At 37.4% G+C, this 27994-nt stretch overlaps 1 protein-coding gene across 1 annotated transcript in view; it reads left to right on the plus strand.

Annotated features, from left to right (window-relative positions):
- pak1 (p21 protein (Cdc42/Rac)-activated kinase 1) overlaps positions 1-19177 on the plus strand; it is a 59090-nt gene extending 39913 nt beyond the window's left edge. The window contains exons 7-16 of the mRNA XM_041995513.1: positions 1144-1257; positions 5986-6220; positions 8507-8570; positions 8946-8994; positions 9665-9777; positions 11383-11500; positions 11808-11907; positions 12370-12566; positions 13331-13468; positions 15347-19177. Of these exons, the coding sequence (XP_041851447.1) occupies positions 1144-1257; positions 5986-6220; positions 8507-8570; positions 8946-8994; positions 9665-9777; positions 11383-11500; positions 11808-11907; positions 12370-12566; positions 13331-13468; positions 15347-15433 (1215 nt within the window). The 3' untranslated portion in view covers positions 15434-19177. The remainder of the gene's footprint in view (positions 1-1143; positions 1258-5985; positions 6221-8506; positions 8571-8945; positions 8995-9664; positions 9778-11382; positions 11501-11807; positions 11908-12369; positions 12567-13330; positions 13469-15346) is intronic.
- The last annotated feature ends 8817 nt before the right edge of the window (positions 19178-27994 follow it).

A 27994-nucleotide genomic window follows, 5' to 3' on the forward strand; every position in this document is an offset into this window, starting at 1 on the left:
CTGGACCACATAATGCGTGGTGAAAGGGTCAGCTCACTTTCAGAGTAAGGAAAAATAGGAGTCGGTGAAGCTTCATGACAAATTCAGTATACTTTTCTCCAACTTTTCCCTTAGTGAGTCCTGTTTTCAGTTAAGTTTTCTATAGCTGATAGTTTTAGACCATTTACAGTTTCATCATTTTTCCTTGAGTCTATTTTATGGGGAACATGTTTCAGAAAGCTTCTATCTGTTTAAAATCCTCCTTCCAAAAGGCCAAATTTGTTATTAATGGTCAACTGATTGACCCAAAATGATGTAATGCAAAGCAGCTGCTCATTCCTGGTTGTAAGTGTTTCCATCTAAACATTAGACAAGCATTATCTACAAGCTAGCAAATATGTTACATGATGATGTCATTGAATAAAGCACAATACAGTCCTATACATTTTCAGAAAAAAAAACATTTAGGGGTTTATTTGTGAAATGTTGTAGTAGTGTGAAAGGATATCAATGTGTTTGCACATTATTTGATTGATTTTTTTACGCATTTCCGAGGCAGGGAAACTTTTATTACTGGTGGAATTATTTGTGTAGAAAACTGAACACAAACTGTTTTGAACTCAAATAAGGAATCTTTCTTTTTGCCAGTGTAAATGTCATCTGAAAGAATCCTTTAAACCCAACTATGAAGGTGTAAATAAAGAAATGCAGACACTCTTTAAGATGCGCTGCTCATTCTTCCTCCCTTTGACTCTCTGCATTGTGAATCAGCATCTTTTCCTTCTTTCACCACTTCCCTGTCTCTGCAGTTTGGCCACCAGCCGAGCATCAGAGCATCACAGAGAGATAGAGAGGAAGAGGATGTGTGACTAGTGGCATCACTAGCCTCACCTGGCCAGAGCTTTCAGACAGCCGAAGTGAGGACAAGAGGAAAAAGGAGGGGGAAAAAGGCAGAAAGAGAGGGAGTGAGGTTAAATTCAGAGAAAAAGCGAACAAGGGACAAAGAGCTAAAGACAGACAGGAGAACGTTTGCATGATGAGATTATGAAGCAACAGAGGAAGCAGCGGTGACAGCAGGAAGCAGTGATGGGTCTGGTATCGATGAAACCTCATGTAACGATGTCACTGAGGCTCCACCCTCTCTTCCCATGTGACATCACTCAGAGCTCCAAGGCTGTGTCGGAGACGCCTGCCATAGCAACTGTGTCTGAGGATGACGATGAAGATGAGGCCGAGCCCCCGCCAGTGATCGCCCCCCGTCCAGAACACACCAAATCAGTAAGGACAGACTCAGGAATTTCTGTCATTCTACACCTATAATGACCCTCTTGTATATAGTGTGTTATTTAAATCCTAATTCAACTTTAATCTTAAAACATGAGAAAATGTCCTCATGAAAAGGTGCCAAAACACAGCAGCCCACTGCTTTCTAGTACATCTAGAGACGGGTCAAGTGTTGAACTGAATTTCCCATTCGGGAAGTACAAATTCGTATGTTATTACTACTAATAAAATTGTTATAACACAATGAGTACCAGAGGGCGGGGACGCATTACACCAGTTTTAAAATTGCTGCATTGGCTCCCCATTTATTTCAGGATTAATTTTAAGGTTCTTTTAGTGGTTTATAAATGTGAAATGCTTTTGGACCTGACTTACTTTTAAATTATGAGCCATCGTGGACCCTGAGGTCCTCTGGTATCGGCCTCTTTCTATTATTACAGTCCTTGTCTTTGGAACAGCCTGCCAGAGAACCTCAGAGCTGCAGAGACTGTAAATGCTTTTAAAAAGAGGCTCAAGACCTTTTTAGCTTAGCTTTTAACTGAATTATATTTGTTCTTTATTTTATTTTATGTAATTTTATTTTATTTTTTTTCAGTTTTATTACTTTTTTAACACATTATTTTATGAGGTCCTTTATGTGTATTTTTATTATTGCTGCACTTAGTTTTTTTTCTTATTGTTTTTTAATGTTATTTAATCTTTGTTTTAATTACAGTGCTTTCTTCATGGGGATCCTCCACACTGAGGTTTTGGGGGTCTGGGGGTTGTTGTTGCAGTGATCGCTGTTGTCTGGGTGGCTGGGGTCCTGCACTGCAGCCTTACGGCTGTGGTGTAGACCCCAGCCTGCCCTGATCTGGGTGGTTGCTGTGGCGGCAGCCTCTGTGGACATGGGTAAACTGGCTCCTGGTGTGGGCGGATCCCCATGTTTTTTCTTATAGCTGCATCAAGCCAGATGTTTATTACTTTTAGTATTTTATACCTACATTCAGTTTAGAGACAGAAATTAGGGAGTCATGTTTGTGCAGAATGGTGGGGGTTGGGGCAATGGCTTTGTTTGTGTGTATATACTAGGGCTGCAACGATTAGGCGACGTTGTCGACAATAGTCAACAACGAACTTAGCTGTCGACTATTGTCAGCAAAAAAAAAACCCCCAAAAAACAAACAAAAAAAAAAACTACAGAGTGAGACAGCATCTTCTTTTTTTCATCTCTGCTGAGAGTTGCACATGCGCAATAAAATTATGGCGGCGGACTAGGGAACAAAACGACGGCAGAGGACGTCAAAAGTCTGGGATAACTTCACATTAAACTTAGAAAATAAATTAAATACATATGAGATTTGTAAAGCTCACCTTGTGTACCATGGAAGTACGTCTGCAATGCTTGAACATTTAAAGACACGTCGGACTTACAACCTCATGCAAGATTTCAAAGCTGAAAGTGAAATAAGATCCATTTATAATAATCATGAGATACATAATCCGATTGGTCGACTAGTCGTTTTAATAGTCGGTGACTAATCGACCATCAGAATAGTCATTAGTTGCAGCCCTATTGTATGTATGTGTGCGCGTGCGACTGTGTGTGTAAGAGACTATGAGTGTCTTTTTTTAAATGTCTCATATTATGCAAAATTCACTTTCTAAAGATTTTCTAGCCGTCATGTGTGTCCCAATAGCCTATGTATGAGGCCCAAAAACTCTGTCAACTCTCTCACTTGCTTGCTCCACTTTTTAGCGAATGTGTGCTGAAATTGGTGATTCTGAGATTTTTCCCTTTGTGACCTCACGAAGGGAATACTCACTCCCCCTGGTAGTGGATACTGCCATTGACCCACCCCCCACGGCTAGCTGAGCCTGCCCTCTAAAATCACTGAGTGGGTGCCAGCAAAAGCTGGATCCTCTCGCAGAGAGGAGCTGGACAGGCACCACTCGTGAACATTTAAAGGTTCTGACATAGAAACAGCCCGTTCTCATTAGAGCTTACTAGAGCCACATTTGGAATGGCTTAAATTAAGGACCAAAGCTGAAAACAATGTTGTTGGACCTCTGACACCCATATGAAATTGTTAAAATAATGTATAACATGGTACGTTTATGGGACCTTGTGTGTGTGAATGGTTGTTTGTCCCTATCTGTGTTGGCCCTGCGATGGACTGGTGACCTGTCCAGGGTGTACCCTGCCTCTCACCTGCTAAATGCTGGGATAGGCTCCAGCTTACCCGCAACCAGTAATGGACTAAGCATTACAGCTAATGAATGAATGAATGAATGAATGAATGAATGAATGAATGAATGAATGAACGAATGAATGAACGAATGAATGGGACCTTTAAATTGTTATGTTGTCTATTTTGGTGTGTGAAGGCTCGTTTTTATTTAATATGCAAGAATTGCTTTTTTTTTCTCATGTAAAGCACTTTGTGCTGCCTCAGCATGAAAAGTGTTTTAGAAATAAAGTTTGATTTGATTTAATTTGAACATCCAATCTTTACAATGCTTTGTGGAACAACGGGATCAACGACTTGTTCTTAAATGTATAGAAGAAAGTTGAGGTTTGTTATGCTTAAGTCAAATCTGACATCTCAGAAGTTAGAGAGGCAGCTGAAGTTTAAATGTTATTTAAATGACATTTTTACATAAGCAGTGAGAAGAGTTTAAATGTCAAGTGAATTTTGGTTATAAATGTGAGACACAAAGGTGTTGCGGACAATAAAATCATGTGCTAACACAGATCACTCTAACAGAATAAACTTCAGTAGAAAATTGTGTGATTAGTTGGGTGAATAAAATAAAGAATCTCTGAGAAACAGAATGAGTATTTTGTTTATTACCTTGGCTTTATGATGTTGATCTAACACAGGGTCTTTACTATAAAACAGCATAGCTCATAAATGTGTCAAAACCAGCTCTTATAACTGATTAGTACCAATTTTAAAGGTTTGTTGTTTTTTAGAGCAGTAGTGAAGTGACAGGAAATTACTGAAATGAAACCAAAATGATATCTTTAAAAAACCAAATGAATAAAACGATAAGCCAAATTAGTTTCTGGCTGTGTTAACAAGATCTTAAATGTTGGCATGTTGGTGGCCAGGATGAAGAGCTGGCATCATCACCCATATTCACTGCTCTTATATATTTGCATAATATATTTATTATATTTTGATGTAGCTTTCACATTAGATACCCAAAAGACATAGCTATTTATTGCATTTTTTTAGCCTGAAGTAAATTAGGTAACAGTGTATATCTGTGGAGCTGTGGTGGTCTGCCCTGAACATACCGGATGAGTCATCTACTGATGTCTAGTAACTGTTCATTTCTCACAGGCACTTATGTCTAAATGGACCCATCTCCTGCCTCATTTCAGCTCTCTAATAAGTCCACAAAGACTCCAGTGTGTTAGACAGTCACAGGGGAAGCTCGTTGTTTTTTCTTTTTTATTTAGAAACACATTTTGTCAAAGAAACACTGTTCTCTACGTGGTCAGGTCAGAAGTACACACACTTTCTCCTCCTCATAATGTGACAAGAGAGTTTAAAAAAAAAAAACAGATTTGATTCTGCCCATTATTCTTCATTATTCTTCAACAACCAGGTGGCAGTTTATTGGATGCACATTGAAAGTATTAACAATTTTATACAACAGACCAGCTGTTTAATTGTAGCTGGTGCAAATTTGTGAGGGTTAGCTTCATAACTGTGCACATTTTATTAGTTGTTAGCAATATGTACTTCAAAATGTTCAGATTCACAGGTTAACAGTGTTTCATGTCCATTAACATGCTATTAAGGTTTTCACAGTTTTGAAATGTATGCAGGAAATCCAAACAGCTGAAAGCTTTTTTGCATTTTGTACTTCGAAAATTGTAAAATGTAGCAGCATAAATTACAGACTGTAACCAACTGATTACCCCCTACTTCACGCTCCCCTTACAACTGTTTAGAAAAGTTATGCTACTGGGGTTTATTCTGGAGAACAAAACTAGTTAGTCAAAGCTTTTGACTGAGAAGATTTTGTTTAACTTTATTTCACTTTTCCCTGACATTACTAATGAACTGCTCAGGTCCAGATTCTCCTTCCAGACACGCTGATGTACTCCTGGTGAAAAATACACACCCTAACTTTGATTATTTATTTTTTTTATTGTCCTTTCTCTTTTCTCTCTAATACACGTAAACACATGTGCATTGTTGCTCTTTTCTCAAACAAGTTGGCGGTTGAGAGGCTGCTTCCATGGCGCCATAGTTTCTATGGAGATTACTTCAGTGGACCTGACTCCCACTATCACACACATGCAGGCACACACAAGCACACACTCAGCTCTTACTTTTATTGTTGCCTTTTCCTCCTGACTGTCTGAGATTTAAGTAGGACTCAAACATCTCACTGTTAGATGCATTGGTTGTAGTTTAGTTGCTTTCACAAGTGGTCTGAACTATATACTCAGTATGCAGATAAAAGTGTGTTTTCTCACTGTTCAGAGGTTGATATGAATTGCATAATATTGAGGTGGGATCTTTATAGATTAGACACGCTTCCCACAAATCCTACCACACTGTTATCTAGGAAATTTGAATGCTGAATTAATATCTCAGACTTATTAGCAGAAATTTTTATGGAGATCTGCCGCATCATACTACCATCTGTGTGAATGCCAGGACGCAGGTTGTACCAGCAGATAGAAGTTTATTTCACAGTTTCAATGTCTTATGTTTTCAGATATACACCCGCTCAGTGATAGAACCCCTCCCTCCTCCTCCAACCAAAGATGCAGCCACCTCCCCCATCTCCCCACCGACCGCCGCAGCTGCCGCTGTCACCCCCATACCTCCTGCAGAAGCTGCTCCCAGCAGCCCGCCCAGTGCAAGCCCCGCCCCTGGTCCGTCTGTGCCCCTCTCACAAGACAAAACCAGGAAGAAAAAGATGTCAGATGAGGAGATCCTGGAGAAACTACGTAAGTCTCATTCACATGGTCGGGTCCTTAACATGCTGCTGACCTAGTAGGGGTCTCCTTCCAGCAGTCTGACTCCTCGTACAACTGCTGCAGATACACAGTCATGGAAAAATCACAGCAGAATACTTTGTGTAACATCTGATGCTGTTTTTACCTGCTGCAGAATGAGGGCAGAGCATCCACCTGCTAATTTTAGACATTTGACAGATTGTTTTATCACTTAGTCTGCACAAAGTTTCCTTCAGCTGCATGATTCCAGTTTAGTTTAGACCCAAATAAAGTTGCTGCTGATTTCAGCATATTTTATTTTTTAAGAAACATTTTTTATGTTTAACAAACAGCAGTATGTTAGTTAACACTAAATAAAATGTATCTAAAATTATCTGCTTTATTGCACACATATTACGTTATAATTTCAGAAATAATCATTCAGTTTAAGCCAATATACATATTTAGTTTTTGTAGATAAAAGTTTACAGTATGAGATGTTTGCAAGCTGCTGTGGAAAATGTACATGTTATCACTTTTTCCAACTTAAGTAGCTGCCTGGATCACCTCAACTGATCAAATGTTCCTGTTCAAAAGTTAAATTGATTGTGTTTATATTTAGTGTCCAGTGTCTCTTTTCATTGTCCCTCAACGTGGAGACTTAACAGACCTGTACGGATGTTTACCGTCTGAATGAACAGATACTGGCAGCAAAATGGTTTATTTTCTCAGAAATGCATCACAGACAGCTGATTGACCTTTCCTCCGTGGTTTGTTAAACATATCTCTCATGAAAACCCAGTAAGACTCCTGCTGGGATAAAACTTTTAGTCACAAAGAGTTTCTTTTTGGTTTGATTTTAAGCTTTCAAACCACTGGCTTTAAACTTGTCATTTTGAATCAGGCAAAATAATAGTAATCAGTATGAATTTTAGACCCGAGTGATAAGCAAACCCCCCTGTAAAAGAAAATATATTTACTTGTATTCTATATAACTGAGTTTTAATTAACTGGTTGAAATAAACCTGAGATATCACACAAAAACCAAACAAAAACCCCACACACATTTATGTATTTTTTTTATTTGGTCATATTTAATGAGTGATTTTAATAGTTTAAAACTGGGGTCTCCAAAGTTTGTCCTTGAGGGCCTCTGTCCTGCAGGTTTAGGATGTTTCCTGCTGCAGTACACCTGAATCACATTAAAGCGCCAACATGCTTGATAAGCTGTTGAGGAGAGCCGTTCATTTTGAATCAGGTGTGTTGGAGCAGGGAGACATCTTAAACCTGCTGTATGGCCATCGAAAACCGGAGCTGGACACCCCTGGTTTAAAGGTTCTGTAAGGAGTATGTAATCAAACAAAATATTCAGATTTTATGATTTGTTTTTTAAACAGTGAAAAAATATCCAAATCTAGTGTCCGTCAGTGTCCCCCTTCATACTGGAAGCCACTGCTCTGTGCATTTTAAACTTTTTAAAACAATGCCGTGATAGTTTACATTTTCTAACTCTGTATATTTTTTTAATCATTTCTAAAAGCTTGAAATTTAACATGCATGAAAAAAAATTCTCCCCTTCATGAAATGTTTCTATGTGCGCTTGTATGATTAAAAGCCTGTATATTTCTTAAACCATGCCCCACGCCTGTCCAGATGTGCTCAGGTCTCCCTCTGCTGGTAAGATCAGGATACTGCCTCTGTGATTGACAGACCTGATATTCACTGTCCCGCCCTCTCTTATCCAATCCTCACGTCTGATTGGTTATTCTCTCTTTCCATTGTCTCCACGGTTACAGAGTCACTCCAAGTTTGGTCCTCTTATCATTTTCCTGCTGTGGACTCTGATTACTAAGCTGATGAAGGAGATTCTATCAGTCTGTCTGTCTTTTTATTTTGGGTATTCTTCTCTTTACTTTTCTAATACCTTACTTTTGTCCTACATATTAACTTTTTTTTAAACGTGCTATTCTATTTAAGTTTTGCATCTACATGTTTCTGATCTGTTTATCCCTCATCCCTTCTCTCCACCTTTTCTCTCAGTTGTTCTTTCTCCTTCTTTGCTCTTATTCCCAGTGCGCATGCTGCATTAACCTGTGTGACAAACATAATGTAGAGTAGAATTCAGATGGATAGAAAGATGCCAGACTCTTCTATCCACTCAAATCCAACAGTACTGTAAATTAAACATGCTGTGAGTTTTAATGCCATTATAAGGCATTTTGCAGATTCTGCAGACTTACAGTCTTTTTGTTGTTGTTGGTTTAGTCATTAAGAGAGTTTTGCTTCTTTTCTTCTTAGGTACAATTGTTAGTGTGGGAGATCCGAAGAAAAAATATACACGCTTTGAGAAGATTGGACAGGGGTATGTGTATCATTCAAATATTACATCACGTATCTAAAGTCTTTAAATTAGTTTCAAAAACAAAAATCACAATATTTTATATCCTTGCTAAACTTTTGGTGGATAGCATGCCTTACAATTAAAGTTTATGAATTCAATCACATCCGGGCTTCAAATATTTTTATTCTAGAGGCATTGCATTAACTATCCACCCTTACTAATGATGAGACATGGAGTTACTGGGGGTCTAGAATACACAGTGGCAACTTGATTAGAGGATGTCAAATCAATATTTATTCAGAGAGATTTGGATTCACAAGGATATATAGTGATATTAAAAGCTAAATTTAACCCAACACAGATCTGCTGAATGAAGCTTAACTTGTCTCTCCTCAGGGCTTCTGGTACAGTGTACACAGCCATAGACATCGCTACAGGCCAGGAGGTAGGCTCCCGTAATTATCCATTACATGTTTTTCCTCTTTAGCTCACAGTTTGTTTTCAGAGACAGTTCTAAAAATATTAAGATGATTTGCTTTTGAACTAAATAAAAATGATGGTTTCTCAATATTTGCTCAGACTTTCATCCAGACAGTAGCTGTTGAGGAATTTTTTTAAATGTTGGATTTACTGACAGTCAGGCATTTTAAAAGCTTTCAGTTTCTCTAATCATTTCTCATGTGTTTAATAACTCAGGAAAGCTCAGTTTGTTTCTTATTAAGTCAAGTAACTCTTACAATGCTTCAACACGTGTCCAAGAATGATGAAGATAAAGAGGAACTTCAGGGAAATAAGCTGCGAGTTCTGCTTGAGTTTGTTCTGTGATGATATGCCATTAACAGGGTTTCCAGGTTAATTTTAAAGCAGTTTATTTAGTCTTTGGTGCTAATCCTCATTGCTTTCATTTTCAGGATTAGTTGATGTGCTCAACTTTTAATGTCTGTCAGGTTTAACTGCCTTTTACTGCCAGTGGATTTATATTTTTTCCTCCTCTCAGCCTTTCTTCTGTCTTCATTTTCTTATATATAATAATCATAATAAAATAATATATAATAATATATATAATAATAATCCTGTGCTGTCATTTTTTTGTGACTTTTATCATGTATATTCAGGTTGCCATTAAACAGATGAACCTGCAGCAGCAGCCGAAGAAAGAACTCATCATCAATGAGATTCTTGTGATGAGGGAAAACAAGAATCCAAACATAGTTAACTATCTGGACAGGTGAGCACACGCACCTGGGCTTTTATCACTACTGAATGTAAATTGTCAAGAGACTAATTGCAAATTAAATGGTTTAGACCAGAGATCCTCCATTCTGGTCCTCGAGGGCTGGTTTCCTGCAAGTTTTAGAAACTTCCCTGCAGCAACACACCTGACTCAGACTGTGTAAGTCTGTTAATTATCCATTGATTTGAGTCAAGTGCGTTGCAGCAGGGAAACTTTTAAAATCTGCAAGACACTGGCTCTCGAGGTCCAGAATTGAGGATCCATGGTTTAGACAATTGTAGCAGTTGTCTGTTTTTTGCATTAGAACGTTATGAGGAAAATTTCCATTTTTTTGTTGTAATTCTGTCAGAAAAAAAAACAAAAAACAAAAAACACTTTATGATAGTTACAGTTCATTATAAAGTTCTTTTTCAAATTATAGTAAAAACACTTTTTCCAGATATGATCATGTACTCCAGTCTGTAACAGAAATATTCAGTATTATTCATAGCAAAGCTTATCATAAGGATAGATACTGTTATCCATGATTAGGAAGAAGTAAAGGTAATCTTACAGATACGTTATCAGAACTATCAGGGTTGTAAAGTAAAATCACCTCTTATCTTGTTAAAAAGAAAAGAAAAGATGGAGTTGAACATCTCCCAGATGTTGTCTTTTAACCCTGCAAGCCGTTCTGTTCCTGGACATTTGAAACACACTCTGTCACTGAGCTGTTTAAGGCTGAACTATAATAAAAAAGGGCATCCAGATCAGTGTAAACAAAGCCAACTGTGTGTGTGTGTGTGTGTGTGTGTGTGTGTGTGTGTGTGTGTGTGTGTGTGTGTGTGCATGGGGTGTCTGGTTACCGTAGTTACCTATCTGTCTTTAGAGACACCTAGGGGCACTGCAAGACTGGTGTTAATGCTGCCATCCCCATGGAAACAACATTTCCATGTCACTGATTTACTGTGAGCTACTCAATGAGAGTGCTTGGTATCCATGGACATAAATCTGTTTACACAGTACATTTTATGTTTGTCAGCCTCCTTTAGAAACACTCATCACTGGAAGACTTGGTTTAAGGTCAGACTTAGATGTGATCAGGAAAGTCTTCAGGAAATAGATAGAAGCCATAATTTTCCCCTAAAATAATGCAATCTGTTTTAAACTTGGCATTTTTTTTAATCTTAGCTCCTTAAAATGCTCCATCATTGATTTGTCAGTGTTGTCTCCCATCTCATATCCCATTTCATATTCAGGTTGAGCTAAATATGCATTCAATGGTACAGGAAGCACTAAAGACAAGAAACAGAAAGGGAACAAATGTTTTTCAGCTTTTCTAGCTTTTTGCTGTTTTTCATTCATCACTGCCTGAAATTTTCCAGTTAATTGAATAAGGTTTAATCCCATGCAACAATCAATCTGCAGGGAGAAACAACTCCTCTGAAATTTGATTGTCTCATTCATTAAAAGTAAAATGAATTAAATTAATGGAGTTTAATAGTGATAATTCATATAAAATGATTTGAGGACAAATTGTAAAGACTTTTTTCTTCCAAGTGGATATTTTGCCAGTTTTCTGTCTGCAGCACTCCACTCAATCCGCGTTGTTTGCTATAGTTACCTTGTAGGTGATGAGCTGTGGGTGGTGATGGAGTATCTGGCTGGAGGTTCACTTACTGATGTTGTAACTGAAACCTGCATGGATGAAGCTCAGATAGCTGCTGTATGCAGAGAGGTAAGACATGTCTACTGTTTGACCATCTTATTCTCAGGAGCCGAATGATGTTTAAAGTTTATCCAAACTTATTTTAAAAGGTTATTTTCTTGCAACATAATTTAATGGTACTGGTTTTCATTGCATCCCATTAATGCCACCATGGCAGTAAAACCAAGCAGTGATTTAGCCTGCAGATCACATTCTACAAGCAGCAACATCCTTAGTGATCCAATATCAAGTTGTGGACTGATATTATATGATTTTCTGAGAAGAAATTAGAAGAAATTTCTTGCTATTGTATGCCAAATTTTGTTTTTCTGCCCAGTGTTTGCAGGCATTAGAGTTCCTCCACTCCAACCAGGTCATTCATCGAGATATCAAGAGCGACAACATCCTGCTGGGAATGGACGGATCCGTCAAGCTCAGTCAGTTCACTAAACCCCACATCCAGTCATCCTTTTTCTGTTACATCTTCTTCTCTTTAAACTATTTTGAGAATGTAATTGATATGTTATCTAAACATGATACTGCATTTATTTCTGTACGGAAATGATCAGGTAACCACATCTAATTTTTGTTATGTGCCATCTATTTATTTGTTTTTAAATTACATTGCAAGTTACAATAAGGTGAGAAAAAAATTACTTAAGCATTAAAAAAGCTAACAAGGACACACTACATGTAAACAGTTAAAGAGAAAGTTTTGGTAAAGGACCACATTTGACACATAGTCCAGCCACTGATGGAAAAGTCCTTAAACTCCACTAAACCACTTAGATGCATCATTGACTTCTACAGATTGATTGTAAATGAATGTTGAGTGTCTTGGATGGTTTTCCTATTCTAAGCACTTCAGTAACTAACTCTGTCCCCTCTCCTCCTTCCAGCTGACTTTGGATTCTGTGCTCAGATCACTCCAGAGCAGAGTAAACGCAGCACCATGGTTGGGACTCCGTACTGGATGGCTCCAGAGGTCGTTACCCGAAAAGCTTACGGCCCCAAAGTTGACATCTGGTCTCTGGGCATCATGGCAATCGAGATGGTGGAGGGGGAGCCACCATATCTGAATGAGAATCCACTCAGGGTGCGTTTGTTGACTGGACACAAACCAATGCAGAGAAAACTGCAATAAGAGAAGCTTCTGAAGAACAATATTTGGCATAAACATAGGCCAGTTTATACAGTATGAAATTCCCAACAAATTATATAGATTTTTTTATGCGATGTGGTCCCATTACCACACAGACTATGTAAATACTGCATTGACACATAATGAGAAGGAGCTCATGTAAAAAAGGAAAGTGTCAGATATGCAAAGTGCTAAAGAAAAACATCAAATTTGCTCTAGAGGTCAACAAGAGTGGGATTGTGTGACAAATGTAGGATTTACACTGCAGCTCAGCTATCACTTTCACATCAACACAATGATATTAGGTGCTATCACAAAGTTATCTGGAGTAAACAGTAAGAGGGAGGGAGAAAGAGGGGAAATACCACAGCCCCAATCCTCAGCCATTTTTTTAACTACCACTGGATGGCACCAAAGTAAATGACTTGTGGTTTTAAGTGTGCTGGTCTCTTTACACCAGTGTTTCTCAATCCTGGTCCTCAGGGACCACCGCCCTGCATGTTTTAGAGATGTCCATCTTTAACACACCTCACTCAAATGAATGGCTCGTTAGCAGGCTTGTAAAGAAGCAGTTCACTTAATCAGAATCAGGTGTACTGGAGTTGGAAAGAACTAAAGCATGCAGGGTAGTGGTCCCTGAGGACCAGGATTGAGAAGCACTGCTTTACACATTTGTCTTCATGAGATGGAGACAAAAATGTTTCTGTCATGTGCTGCAGGCGCTGTATCTCATAGCAACCAACGGTACACCAGAACTGCAGAATCCAGAGAAACTGTCGACAACATTCAGAGACTTCCTGAACCGATGTCTGGAGATGGACGTGGAGAAGAGAGGGTCAGCTAAAGAGCTACTGCAGGTATGACAGTGTGTGTGTTTTATCCTCATACATGATAAATAACAAAACTGGAAGGGAGTCCCACTGACCAAGAGGTGAACACATGATAACTACATAGAACATGTAGTTATATAGTTTAATCATTTTTCAGATCACATACATAAAATTCCTCTAAAGCAAACAGATCACAGCACATTTAACGCTTTATGATCTGAATTTAAGAAGTCAGAAAAATGTAAAACTGTCCACTAAAATGTATTTCACATGAAGACGTCAGTCACACTCCATCACTACAGAAACCTTCTCTCATTCAGAGTTTTAAGCATCTCTTTTCTTAACACGAATGCCTGACATCTTTACATGTTGGTGTTTTCAGGTGAAGTGTAATGTGGAAAGTAGGACATGTAGGACAGTGAGCTGAGTTTGTCGCCAGCATCCTTTAGTGGAGTTTCTGTGTTTCAGTAACTAGCTGTCAGATCAGTTAGTCAGTCAGGTGTGTAGGTGTGACGGCAGCGTGGAGGTGGAACTGAGAAGAAAGCTGGGTTGTGTAACTATTTAATACCTCAGCGCAAAGATGGTTTTATAACTGTTTCTGAAAGAGGGTGCTCAATTATGTAAGTATTCATTTAAAGTGTTTTTTGTAAGAGGTGATGCATTGAATAACAGGTCTTCTAAAGTTACATATGTCACAGATGACAAAGAGTCTGCTGCAGTTTCCAGGACTTTTACCTGAGAACAGACAGCCTGGTATTAACCTGCACAATTCAGACAAACAATAAAAACAACAACTAACTAATTAAGAATGATGAGGACCAATTCTATGGCTGACAAACACTGCCTTATAAAATCATTCTCACTTAAGATTTTAACATTAATTTAGCTGCATCTGCAATAAAATGGACATAAACAACATAATGAACTCCAAGAGGCTTAATCTAAGAATTCAACCAGCAGCAAGTAATGAACATTAAATCAGTCTGCTTAGTTATTTAACAACAATAATAATAATAATACAATTATATGTTTTAATATTTATTGTAATATATTTTCCTCATCTAGACCTAAAGACACACATAATTTACAAAATGAACGGCGCAGTATGTCAGTGGGAATGTGAAGGTGAGGTGTGATATTCTGATAAACTACTATTATTTTTATCCTAAAGATTTTTGCCACTGTTTTCACCAGCAGAACGAGACACCAAAAGAGTAACCTGAATGAACTTAAGTTTGTGTAATTTGTGTTCTTTTAAAACGTCTGACCTCAGGTTATAAAGAGCATGTTGTAAAGTTTCACATTCTGCTTAAAAAACCGATGAGAAATTCACATAATGCAACACAAAGTAGTGAACACAAGTGTCTGCCTTATTGTCTTTGTGTCTTTTAAGGTTTCATTTTGTTTTCAGTTGTTTTAAATTTTATTAACTGGAGATGTGTGCATATGTTTTTTGCAAGTTTTTTTTAATGTGTTCTTACATTTTGCTGTATAGGATTTTGATCAACTTTGTGTTTAAAGTGTTTTATACATAAAATTAGGTTGGATTAGAATTATAACTAAATAGTACAGCATAAAAGCATTTTTACTTTTATATGCATATCCAGTTATTCACATATATAAATTCTGACTACTATTACTAGTACTATTTTTACATGTCAGTATGCACATGAAGTAGCTTCTTTCTACTCATTTGTTAAATTTGTATTTCTCCAGACTGGTGAATGAACAGGTGAACGCAAGCTTTGTTTCTCTGTTTTCTCAGTTTTTTAAAACATTTTTTTTTCTCCTCCTCCCCTTGATGCCCTCTCCTTCTCTTCCTTTGTCCTTGTCCATACTTCTCCCTGTCTGCTTTTTTTTTTGGATCTCTCTTTCCCTCGTCTCCTTTTCATCTTCTTCTCTCAGCATCAGTTTTTGAAGATGGCAAAGCCTCTTTCCAGTCTGACTCCTCTCATTTTGGCAGCCAAGGAGGCAGCTAAGAACAACCGTTAGCTTTGCATCAGTTCTCTGTCTCGACCTATGTGTCTGCTGGCTGGGTTATGAAACCCTCTGAATGCCTTCAGTCATTCTCTTCCTCCTCCTTTCTGTGTTTTATAGCTCTCTCCTCCTTTCTGTCACCTCTAACTTTGACCCTGAGCTCTGACCCCTCCATTCCCCACCTCCCCACCTCACAGGAAGAAAGAAGGGTAGACTCTTCTTGCAATTTCTTTTTCAACACTCCACTGGACTGAGTCAAGAAGATCGAGTGATGTCATCCCTGACATCACCGCCTTGGTAGCCAGCGTGGACAGGCCGATGTGGAAGAGAGAGAGTCTCAATAGAGCCCAAAGACTTGTCAGGTTTTTTATTTGTTTTGTTTTTTTTTTAATCAGTGTCCTGGACCACAACTGCGAGCCACCATTCTCCAATTCTGTGTTTGATTGTGTTTGTTTGTGTGTGTATTAGCTTTCTGTCTTTGAGTTATTCCTATTACATCATTATGTATTTTATTATGCACAGAACGTATTGAGGTTTTAGTTGAACTGAACCTTCTGTGGGTTTTGGGATGAAGCGGGGGAATTTTGGTACTTTGTCTCGTCTACATCAATATGAATCATTACAAGGAAACACTGGGGTGCCCAGAGCCATTGTAGGACTGAGTTTGGAGTCTGGTCAGGTTATTTTTCCTTTTTTTCTTTTTGACTTAATATAGAGAAGACAAATTACATGTAACACAAACCGCTGCTTCATTAGAGCATAGCACACTTATAACACTGGAATTATCTCAAACTGCCTATTGCGTACTATAATAAACATATTATATATTGTTTTTTTATTATTATTAAAATTTTTTAATTGCCTTATTTTCCAGAATGTGTAGCATGAATGCAGATTTCCATTATTTTTCCCAAAGATGGACATTGAGAGATGGGTGACGTCTAGAAGAACTTTGGTAGCGCTTATCGGACAATTTAGTGAAACTGATTTACCAGCATTTTGTTAAATTATTTATCAGGAATTTTTGTTGCTTATGCACCAAATTCGATTGTGAGATTCAGATAACATAGATTGTTTAGATGCACAATGGAGTTTATTTCTTTATTATTAATTACTGCAGTTAATGGGAAACTGGAAGGTGAAAGATTCCTATCAGAGCTGAATAGTTGGGCAAACACAAAGGCAGTTTTTAAACATACAGTCTGATTCATGATAATAATAATCACAAAATGAGGACAGCTGGAACTAAACCAGAGATTTTCCCCCAACACATTAATCTTTGTTGTTAAAATGATTACATTACCCACAATGCATCTCAACAACTGCTCGCCGATGTGCCGGAGATTCTGTTGTGCACAGATGAGCAGCGTCCTGTAAAAATACAACTGATGTTTACCCAGCTGATGAAATTCCCCTTTTTCAGCTCTGATAAATTACTGTGTGATCAAAAGTTGTCTCATGATGACGGACTCATAGTTGTGCAGCTCAGCTGAGGTTCTGTTGAGCGGAGACTTGGTCAGCGTTAAGACTAACATGGTTCAAAAAGGCTGGATAAACAATAGATTTCTGCTTGCACTGATTCCCCATCTCTTAGATACAATGCTGAGAAATACTAATACAATAAACTGCACTGACAGGTGCCTCAGTAAACAAGTTATTGTGATGCACGAGTACAACGATGAGATTGAGAGTTTATTCATAGCCAAACTCACTCCATCTGCGGCTCTGGGACGTCGTCTGCGGGCTCGTTGTGAGACTGTGAAGGGGAGAATGTGCATGGTAACTTTTTATTTGCTTTTTATACAGTCAGTTTATGATAGAGACAAAATAAAAGTTGAAATGTGAAAATGCAGAAACTAGTAGTGAGAATTAATGAAGGATGCTTGTGTATAATGGGAGCGATCAAAGCCTAATCCTATTTTCAGAAGAATGAGACAAATAAATACAACAATGGTACGTTATTGTTTTTCTTCCTGGAGGGCTGTGAACATAAGGTATATAGTTTACGTGTTAAAACAAACAAACTGCGATGACAAAACAAAACACCTTGTTTAAGCCTTTGTTTACAAACTGTTTTCTCTACAACTGATGTCAAGATTTGTGTTTTTGTTTTGGAGCAAAGTTTTTCTGGTCAGCAGGGAAACATCCTTTTACTGACATGTCAGCTTCCATCTGCATTGGAGCGCCACATAAAGATCTGTCATGTATAGACTCACCAAACATTTCCAATTTATTCAGAACTGTCACTTTGATTTCTGCTCTTAGTTTTCTCTCTTTTTTTAAAAAATGTTTTTATGTAGTGTTGTTGTACCTATGGCCTTAAACTGTTTCAAAGGTGTGAGACTACTTTTGTACCAGTCTGATGGCGATGATACACTGCAACATTTTGAGACAACAGTAGATTTTGTTAACTTTTTAGGAGCACAACTAACAGAAGTGATGGTAAAATAAGTTTATTAAAATTCCTAAAAACCAGAAAACAATTTGTGTTGTTAAAGGAAGTAAATCAATCATCAAAATCACTGCAGATGAATTTTTTATATCATTGCAGCAGAGATAAGGACCGTCAAATTTCATCTCAAATATGGTCACAGAGTTATACTTTACAATGAGTATGAACAGCGTCTGCTGACCGTGTCTTTGGGCAAGGCATTGAAGCACTTAGCGGTTAACATTTGCTGCAGTACAGAAAATGGGGAAAAATTACATAAACACAAACTAACTGCCTGAAAATGTTGCAGCTGTGTGTTCACGTGTCCCGGTCTGAATCCCCTGCACTAAGCTGGACCGGACTTTGAAGGGCTACTCTGTAGTTTTCCTGTGGATTTGCTCTGAGCTTATGCCGAAGTTGCTGGTTTGTAGTTTTGATAAACACTAATCAGATGAGAAAGAAACACTAAACAATCCGATGCAAGAGCTGAAGATCAGTAGAAACCACAGGAAGGGAACTTAAATGGTCCTTTAAACCTGTGTAAAATCTGACTTTCCCTGTTTAATGGAAATCTGATTGTTTAAAAAATCTGACACCAAATTTTTATTACATGAAGTAGATTTACGCTCTCCTTTCTGAACCACAAGATGAATTCCTGAAAGTTATGTTGGTTAAATTGTAATTTTTGTAAGACAGGTAAAACTTGAAAACATCCAGCAGTCAGGTAACACTCGAGTGACACATCAGAACAAAGCCTGTACCAAACACCCCATAATTTATATTGTTCTCAGCTAAAGTGCTGTTGTTGAACCCTGATAGATGATGGATTCTTTTAAACTTTTCATTAGATTTGATCCGATATCGTAAAAGTGTGATCCTGCCACGCCTGAAAATTACATTAAAATTATTAATACAATGAGTTGCTTGAACTTTGTTCGTACTGATTTACAGGCTGATTAAAATTAGTAGTAGCAACCATGTAAACAGCGCCCCTGTGGTCATACTTTCAGGTAACAATTAGCTGTGATCATTCAGCTTCTACAGACTGTTGCTGATGTGATGATGTGTTGCAAATTCTTGTTAGAAAAAATCATTTACTGTATAAACTGACCATAGTCTTCAGGGCACTGTTCTTATAGCAGCTTAAAGGGGATTCAGACTCTGTGCAGTTTAAACTAAACTCTGTAGCTGGATTTAGACAAGTCCAGAATGAAATGGTCAAATGAAGTCTTCACTCTTAAGTGTACCAGAGCCATGATTTATCTGTTTATATAAGTCATTTTGATTTTTTTAAACGACTGAAAAACAAATAAAACAACAAAAACTGACAACTTTGTCTGTTTTTTTTGGAAACTGCTGGATGGACTGAACTGTTCTCTCAACATGAAGTAGTTCTCGATTGCTTGTAATCCAGAGGAAAGAGAGCATCATGTTTTGTTCTTGTTTGGACAGGAAACACATTTTAAGCTGCTTGTAAAATGTTATTCTACCATAGCAGAGGAAAACACAAACGAGATAATACATCTTCACCCTGTTTTTCTAAAAAGCCACAAGAACATGTAAAAAAAAAAAAAATCCAGTTTACAGGAAAAAATGATGTAAACTTTCAGAGCAGAGATGGAGCCAGGCACAGTGTTGGACTTGATTTTCATTGTTAAATAATAAGTATTATTTCTTTATTTTTATTTATAGGATTTTTTAAATAGACTTTCCTGCAATTTTAAAGCCTTCCTCTAAGCCAATTATATAAACTGCTGTTTTTCTTGTCCGACTCGGCAAGAAATGAGCTTAAATCTGTCTAGCTGTGACAGCTACCCACAGTATTACCCCTGCAGTCTGTGGCTATGAAATTAGATCCCACCTCCTTTTTTTTCTTTCTCCTTAATTAAAAGTGGTAATTACTGTTCGCCTGCTTCCTGAGCTCCCTTTCATCTCCAGACTAACAGAATGAGTTTTTGGTGGAAGTGAAGCTGTTTTGCCACGTGTGAAGCCGTGTTAAGCCCCCAGTGACCATGCAGTGGATTTGGTCCAGGTTGTTGCATAATGTTAAACTTTCATTAATGTTTCAGCTGAGTGAACTCAAGCCTGCTGGCTCTGAACAGAGAGTTTAGATTTGCTGACTGGCAAACACACAGAACATCACGAGAAAGCGTCTGACCAGATATTTTCTCTTGTGATGTTGCATTTAGAACGTTATAATTAAGTGACCACAAAATGGCTTATTGTAAGGATTTATTCAAGTTGCTGTAAAAAACTTTTACTCTTTAACTGTTTCTCATGGTAAGCATGCAAGGTTTGATCATAGGATAACCACCTGCTTTACCAGGACTGAGTTGATATACTGAATTAAATATGGCTGGATTTTTCTAAAATCCAGAGCAACATGACCAGATGTTGCATCTGTCTCTGGGCAGCAGGTCATCAAGACACCCTATTTTTTTGTTTTGTTTTTGCAGCCTTTGCTGAGGAGATTGCTGCAGCCTAAATCTTATGTTGATTTTATAATGGATCTTTGGCTGGGGTGACCAACAGTGTTAGGGAGGTTTATTTGAAGGAGGCCTTGTGCATATGTAGCTGTGTTGAGTACTGATGCAGTGGGGTCAGTCTTATACAGTATCATCTGCATACCAGAAATACAAGAAGCAGTGTGATCAAATGACTGGACCCAGGAGACTTTTGTATATTGCAGACAAGAAAAGTCCCTCACTCATTTCCTCACTGTTTTTTAATATAGTTTTAAAAATTATTTAAATTAGCACAAGGTTTTGACTAGAATAATTACTCACTTTCCACAATTACTAACAGTAATAATTTATTAATAATAATTTTTCAAAGCAACTCTATATGTACACTTTTTCTAATTCAAACACATCGTCATAGGAACATATCGTTTTAATGGTCGTGAGCATCTTTTTCTAACAATTTGACCAAATATCAGCAAGACAAACATTATTTAAAATCTCTGGAGGAAAGGGGATCTTCACTAGAGTCGACATCTTTTAAAACTAATTTTTTAGTGAATTTGGAAAAGGTTTGTATTTATAAGCTTATGATGATCAATCTTCAACCAGACCACTAAGAAATTAATATGATTAATGATTCAGACTTTTTTTCCCATATACTTTTTCCAAGTCTACACCAACACACACGAACCCCTCGAAATAGTTGAGTCTTCCAACCCCTATCAGAGTAAATCTGTTACCATAGAAATTTAGCTCTTATTAAAGGAAAACAAATTTAACCTAGACAGAAACAATGATGCATGTTTTTCTGGGTTGTCTTTTTCCTGAATTAAAAAAAGAAAAAAAAAGATGAGTTTGCTTCCTTCACAGGTGCCTACAGTCGTGTATCTCCCTGTCCTGGTGCAGTGTTCAGCGTAATGAGGCAGGTTTCTGCTGAGGTGGCAGGGAAAAGAGGCGTGACGTGGTGTGACGCAGCTGAGACAAGGACAAACAATGGAGAAGGTGAAACATAAATTAAGTGAAAAGAAAACAAGAAAGCAGAGTGGAAGGAGTGGGAAGAAAAAGGAATGAGGTATAAGTACAAAAGAGAGGACCGTGAATGTAGAAAAGATTTTAGCAAGATCATGTAAAACTGTTCAATTCTTCGAGAATGGTCAAAAGTGTATTTTGATGCAAATGCAGATTTAAAGCATCTCTTTTACAAATAAGATTGAGAATCCAGAATAACCAATGTTTGTAGCATGTTACACATTACACTGTTAACATGGATGTTGAACAATGTCTGCAATCGGAGAAGCAAGGCTATAAGTTGTTAATTTAACTTTGGCATTATGGAAGGACAGGACTCAGAATGCATTACTTATGGTGATAATCCTACTTTTAAAAGCATAAAACCAGTTTCAGAATCAAGAACATGATCAAGAACATGCTAGTGTTAATGTAAAACAACATATAAAAGTACAACACATGCTGCATTCACTTGCACTTGGGCATCAGATGTTGACCCAATGTACACAGAATTTTTGTTAGAATTTGATTGTCTGTTCTTGGGGTGGTATCTCCACCCCTCGTACGTGTATCTTGATCTTATTATTGTTTTTTTTTTTAAATATCTTGGTGAGAGGGAAACATTTAGATTTCTGTCGGGGGTATATCAATCAATCAAGGCTTATTGTCATTATACACAAGTACAAGATTAAAAGCTTAACATACACATACACATATAGTGAATTGACTAAAGTATTTGAATCTTAAATCTTTGAACTTTTGAAGGCCACCCCTTTGGCCCCACCTGTGCTGCAAGGTGAGGACGCCACTAAAATCAGGTGGATCAAAATTCAACATAAAGAAAAATGTAGAAATTTTGGAGGGAAAAACAAGCTTTGTAACTTGCTTAAAGTGGAAAAGTTGGTGTATAAACAAAAGCTAAATAAGTAAAAGTGCAACAGAAATGGAGAAAGCATCAGATCATGAAGTTTTCCTTGGAGGGAACCAAAGAGGAAGGGACCAACAGACTTCTGCTGATATTGTGCATAATCCAAGAAAGTGAATTCATCTTATAGTCACAAAAGCACCTTCTAGATAAGCTACTTGTGTTTGCATTGTTATTTCTTGTTGTCATATTTTGAATAATGCAACTTCAATCCGCTCCTCAGGGGAAATTGTGGTTTTGTAAAGAGTGAGAAGCAGCAAAGGTTAGCCACAACTCTGCGATGATTGATTACCATGTTCTAGTCTGAGTGTGTGAGACATACAGAGGCAGTTGGAGGCATTCAGAGGTGGGTGTGTGTGAGTGAGTGAGTGAATATGCAGATCTGTGTGAATGTGTAGGTCATAATGAAATAAGTTTAGTAGTTTTCGGTTCTTTATCCTTTCCACTGTTTAAAGGGTAAATGACTGTGAATATTGATTAATCAGTGTTGTGGTCATGCACTGAGCTCTGTGTGTATGTAAGCTCTTGTGGTGCAGCAGATTCTCCCCTCCCTCCTCCTTATTGCTCAGTATTACATAACAGTCTCCACTGCAGAGGAAGAGCACTGCAGAAAACCCCTGATTGTCTCATACACACAACCCCACAGTCATATCACCTCAGAGGACATCATATTTGTTTACATTTGGTTCCATTAGTATTCTAATGTAAGCAAATACAAATGACTTTATAGTCAATAGGGATTCGATTTATGTCCCCAAAAGGAAGGGGTCTGTGTAAAGTGACTTTAAACATGTTAATGTCCCTACAACATGGTACTGGTGCAGGATCATGCACAGTGATACAGAGGAAAGCATTTCAAATTCTAACTAAATGCATTTATCTGATGTGCAGAAAGCATTTCAGTGCTCTCATCATCACAATCAGAGAGGGTTGCTTTTAGTTCACATTTTTCATTGCAGTGTGGAGCTTGTTATTATGTTTTTGGTCCAAATTCATGTTGGTAATGATAGCAAAATCTGTTTCATGATGATTAGTGGACGCAATGAAAATCTCCATCTTAACAAACACCAACTACTTAAGCATCAAATGATATTTTTATGCACATCTTTGCTTCTGTTGTTTGCTGTTCACATGCTGATTTGAACTGTTCTTGAATTTGCCATGACGTTATATAAATATGATAAGTTTATATAATTGTAAGGCGGTGAAAATGCAAACCAAATTTCCAGTAAAGGTGGAAGTTTTAAGTACTAAGAAAATCATATTAGTGTCTTCACTGACCAACATCAGAATCAGAATACTTTATTAATCCCAGAGGAAATTGTGTGCACACAGTCACTCCATACCAAATAAGAAAGGATAAGATAAAGATATCAATCACAATAAGAATCATTACAAATTTTTTACAATATCTATATAAACAGATACAGGATAAATCCTGTCAGTGAGGAATATGTACAGTATTGTCAGTATGATAGACAGTAAGATGTAAATGTAGTGCAGAATAACAGGATGTTGTTGCTATATGGAGGAGTTGTACAATTTGATGGCCACAGGTAGGAATGATTTCCTGTGTCGTTCAGTGGAGAATTTAGGTGGTATCAGTCTCTCACTGAACGTACTCCTGTGACTGATCAGGAGGTTGTGAAGCAGGTGGGAGGTATTGTTCAGTATTGCCTTCATTATGAACAACATTCTCCTCTCCGACACCACCGTCAGAGTCCAGCTCCATCCCCACAACGTTACTGGCTTTGCGGATCAGTTTGTTCAGTTTGTGTCTGCAACATCACTGTTTAATTGAAAATATAAACAAATCTAATTTAAATTTGATGCTAGCAACATACTGTACAAAGCTTAAAGGCAAAAAAGAAGAGTCAGAAAAGTTTATACACACATGCATTCTGGAAGATTCCACAATCAGCAGATTAATCAATGAGAGGTGAGGGCAATTTAAATTATTAGTATAAGAGCTAATAAAATTTGTTACTAAAATGCACAAAACACCATGAATTCTTTAACAAGTGCTTTCAGACAAACACTGTTCTAGTTCTACAAAATAAATTGTTTTTTAGCTTTTTAGATTTAAAAAGTAAATAATCTACAAATTCTTGATGCACATTGTCATGAATATGTCTATATCTGCATCCTGCTCCTGATTTTAAACATGTCTGGGACATGTCATTTATATTAAACAAAAGAAACCTGGTTCATTGGTATCCAGGTGCCTTTTTGAACATCTCAGACACCACTTTCTTGCTGACTGGTATATCTTAAATTAAAATGAAAACTGATCATCTGGTGTTTCTGAGCTAACTTCTGTGTTTCATGACTTCTGTTATTGTTTATTGTAGTGGATAAAATTCCCAAAACAACATACACTTAATTCAAATGGATCCTTCCTCCTGAATCAGTTACCGCTTATATCCAGCTAATTACTGTGTCATAAAAAAAATAACAGTAAAATTAGAGAGAACAGTAAATTAGTAGAATAAGTATACGTCTAGAGGTTTATAGCTCGGTCAAGGGGCTGAAGTGAAAAATAAGGACATGATTATACTACCAACCCAGAAAGACAACGTTTGTTATGGTCACACTAGTTATGCAGCTGTACAATGAACTGGAACTGTCAGTCTGCATTCAGATGATGCTGCTGGTGACAAGCAATGCAAATAATACAAACCTTACACTGAGCCAGAAACATCCCAGTCTGGAAGCAGAATTTAATTCAATCTTTTTCTGAGATGTGTTGAACAGCAGTAAACAGTGTTTTCTGCATTATGTTCGTATTCATTAACACATGTGACCAGCAGGAAACCTACTATGTGTGATATCAATTAAGGAGGCGGGTGAGTATAGAGGAGGACATGGGGAGTGTGTAACATGGGGAGTGTGTAGAGAATAATTAACATTAGGATAAAACAGCTTAACCTCTGGATTACTGGATTAACAACACAGATGTGCGAAGAAGTACTGAAAGAGTGATAAAATCAGTGTCACTTTGATTTCAGTATCGTTTCATTTAATTTAAATGTGGGGGTGAGATAGAAATATAGCTTGACAGAAGGTTTACTGCATGCTGGTTTTTGGTCACCCTCTGTAAACTGGAGCATCAGGTGAATGTCAGAATGTCCAGAAGCTGGTAGCAGCAGGACAAAAGAGCTTCTAGCGCTGCAGAAAAAGTTTTGTTCCTGTAGTTTAAACAATGTTTAACTGGACTTTTAAAAGAAGCTTTGGATCATTAATAAACACAAAGCGGTAATAATCAAAAACAATCTGAAGTTGCTGTTGTTGACCAACATTTATAGTATTATGAAGAAAAAAATGTGTCCATCAATAAACACTTGAAATCAAATTATCATAGTGGCATTAATTACAGGAGTGTGTCCTTGTTAACTGATGAAAAGTTAAACTGACAGGTACTTTCTAAAGTACTTGGCATGCAGGACAGTGTGGTGAAGGAAAACACCACACTGTCCTGCACGTATGTATGAAAAAACTCCACACTTGTCAATATACAAGTGTAACAGACAATTACACACCAATATCTACCCTTCAATTTTAATATAAAGTGACTACAAAGCTTTTCTGTCAGCAGCTAAGTAACTTTCCAACTTAAACTGGATAAATTTCCACCTCGTTTCTGATACGGATCTAATTAAAGTTCAGAATCTAATCTGCTTAACAAATAATTCAGGCCCCATTTCAGCCTTGCTTGTCTTATTGGACAAAAGCTGACCTACAGTTTGGGGTGAGCTCTCTGGTACAGTACAGTGCTGAAGGGATTCAAATTATATATGTTGGAAAGAGTCTGAGTTAATTAGTAATATGTGGAGTTTCCCAGATCATCAGTGTTTTCTGCATTATGTTCTTATTCATTTAAATCATGACATGTGCTGTGTTACAATAACACCAAGAGTCAAAATAAAGCAGAAGATGACCAAATGTTCATTGCTTTGTGACTCAGTTAGTACACTTTTTAAATTCAGGGTCCAAAATCCAATCAGTTATTTATTGTGAACGTATAAACCTAAATGAGCTATTTGTATTGTAACAATTAAAAAATAATTTAAAAGACATCAAGAGATAACCTTAACTTTTTTACATGTTGGATGGTTTTGGTGCTCAGTCTGCTGGGCTATCTAAGTATCTGTTCAAATGTAGGGAAAAATATCTCTCAAATGGTATCTCTGGCAGGGACTGAAAGGTCATAGTGTGGGATGTAAAGTGTAGAAGATGAGGAATGCTTTGTCTTTCTGCATGTCCATTACTGAGTGATCAGATGACTTTTCCTGGCTATTACCGTTCATACTCTGATGAAGCTATTTCCTGTGTATATTTGGTAAGTGTCTCTTTTATTCCAATTGCCATTGAACTGTTACTGGGGTAACGCTTGCCTTATTTACCAGATTCAATGCATTATGATTAATGAGCTGCCACGTCGCCCTGGCAACGGTATGCGTAGGAGTTACATAAGCAGAGTTAAGAGGACCGGCCATCATGTCTCTGTTTGTAGTTTGATAGCTGTGTCTGTAGTCTGGAGGCATCTATTCTCTGTGTGTGACTTTCTGTCTGTCACTCTAACCTAACCTTATTCACTGAAATTAGTCAGAGCCTGTGTTCATTTTTAGCACTGTTCTTCTTGACATACATACACTGACTACTCACATTCACACCTGGGAGCTGCTCGGTTCTACCACAGTCTGCTGAGCTCCGAGCTTTTCTGTCTCCTGTATAAGACAGCTGTAAATGTTGATAGTTTTATTTTCTTAGAAACAACGGTGATTAAAAAAATATTGTCGTCTTAAGGTCATTTTAGAAGCTGCTCTGGTTTTCTGTTGTTATACAATCTTCTTCAGCATGTCGAGTTGGTCCAGTTTACAGGAAAATTCAGATTTCCACGTTTGTCCTCTGTATTACAGGAGTTCTTGAACCAAAACTGAACATTAAATACATTTTTGGTCATTAATAGAATACAATATTGTTTCACCTCGTTGTTGTTTTAGTACAGGTTCTGGAGTTAATTTTCTTTCTGGACCAAGTTTTGCTTCAAAATTTAAGTATCTTCTGAATATCCCATGGTTATATTTTGTTAGGACACCTCACTGACATTGCAGGATGACTGTATGACTTTCTTGATGAGTTAGTTTGCATCAGAGCCTCCACAGCTTTCACATTAATATAATATCATGGCTTTGGATTGATTATAAGTTTCCATTGTAAAGTTGAATTTAAACCTTGACTGTAAGAAAACCACATGGATGCATATTTTGAATCAGAAAAATTTTACTCATTTATGTTGCACAAAAGCAAATGCCAAATGGATTGCTGAAAACTAAAGCCTTTTATGGATGGGATAAATTAAATAAACATCAATGCTGGCACACTTACTTTTCTCTGGGAACCACAAATCAATATAGTAATTCCAGGTTTGTATGATAAATTGAAGGCAGTAATGGGTTCTCCTGTGAGTAAAATTGATCAGGATTTTTTCCCAGTTTCATAAATATTTTTTCCACTAAGTGCAGATGTGGTTGTGGCTGTTTTTCATCTTCAGTCAATTATCCACTGAATTCCATTTCATTGAAACACCACTATTGTTTCTCAAGTTACTTGTATAGTTTTAGTCAGACTAACTCTCGGTAAGGCTAGTCTAACCAAAACCAGCCTTTAAAATGCATGTTAACATTTTAGTTTGACTAAAATCATACCAAATAATTCAGATTTTATAACCGCAGAACCATTTGACAGAA

Source organism: Melanotaenia boesemani, chromosome 9 (genome assembly GCF_017639745.1).
Source record: "Melanotaenia boesemani isolate fMelBoe1 chromosome 9, fMelBoe1.pri, whole genome shotgun sequence".
Classification (NCBI taxonomy): domain Eukaryota; kingdom Metazoa; phylum Chordata; class Actinopteri; order Atheriniformes; family Melanotaeniidae; genus Melanotaenia; species Melanotaenia boesemani.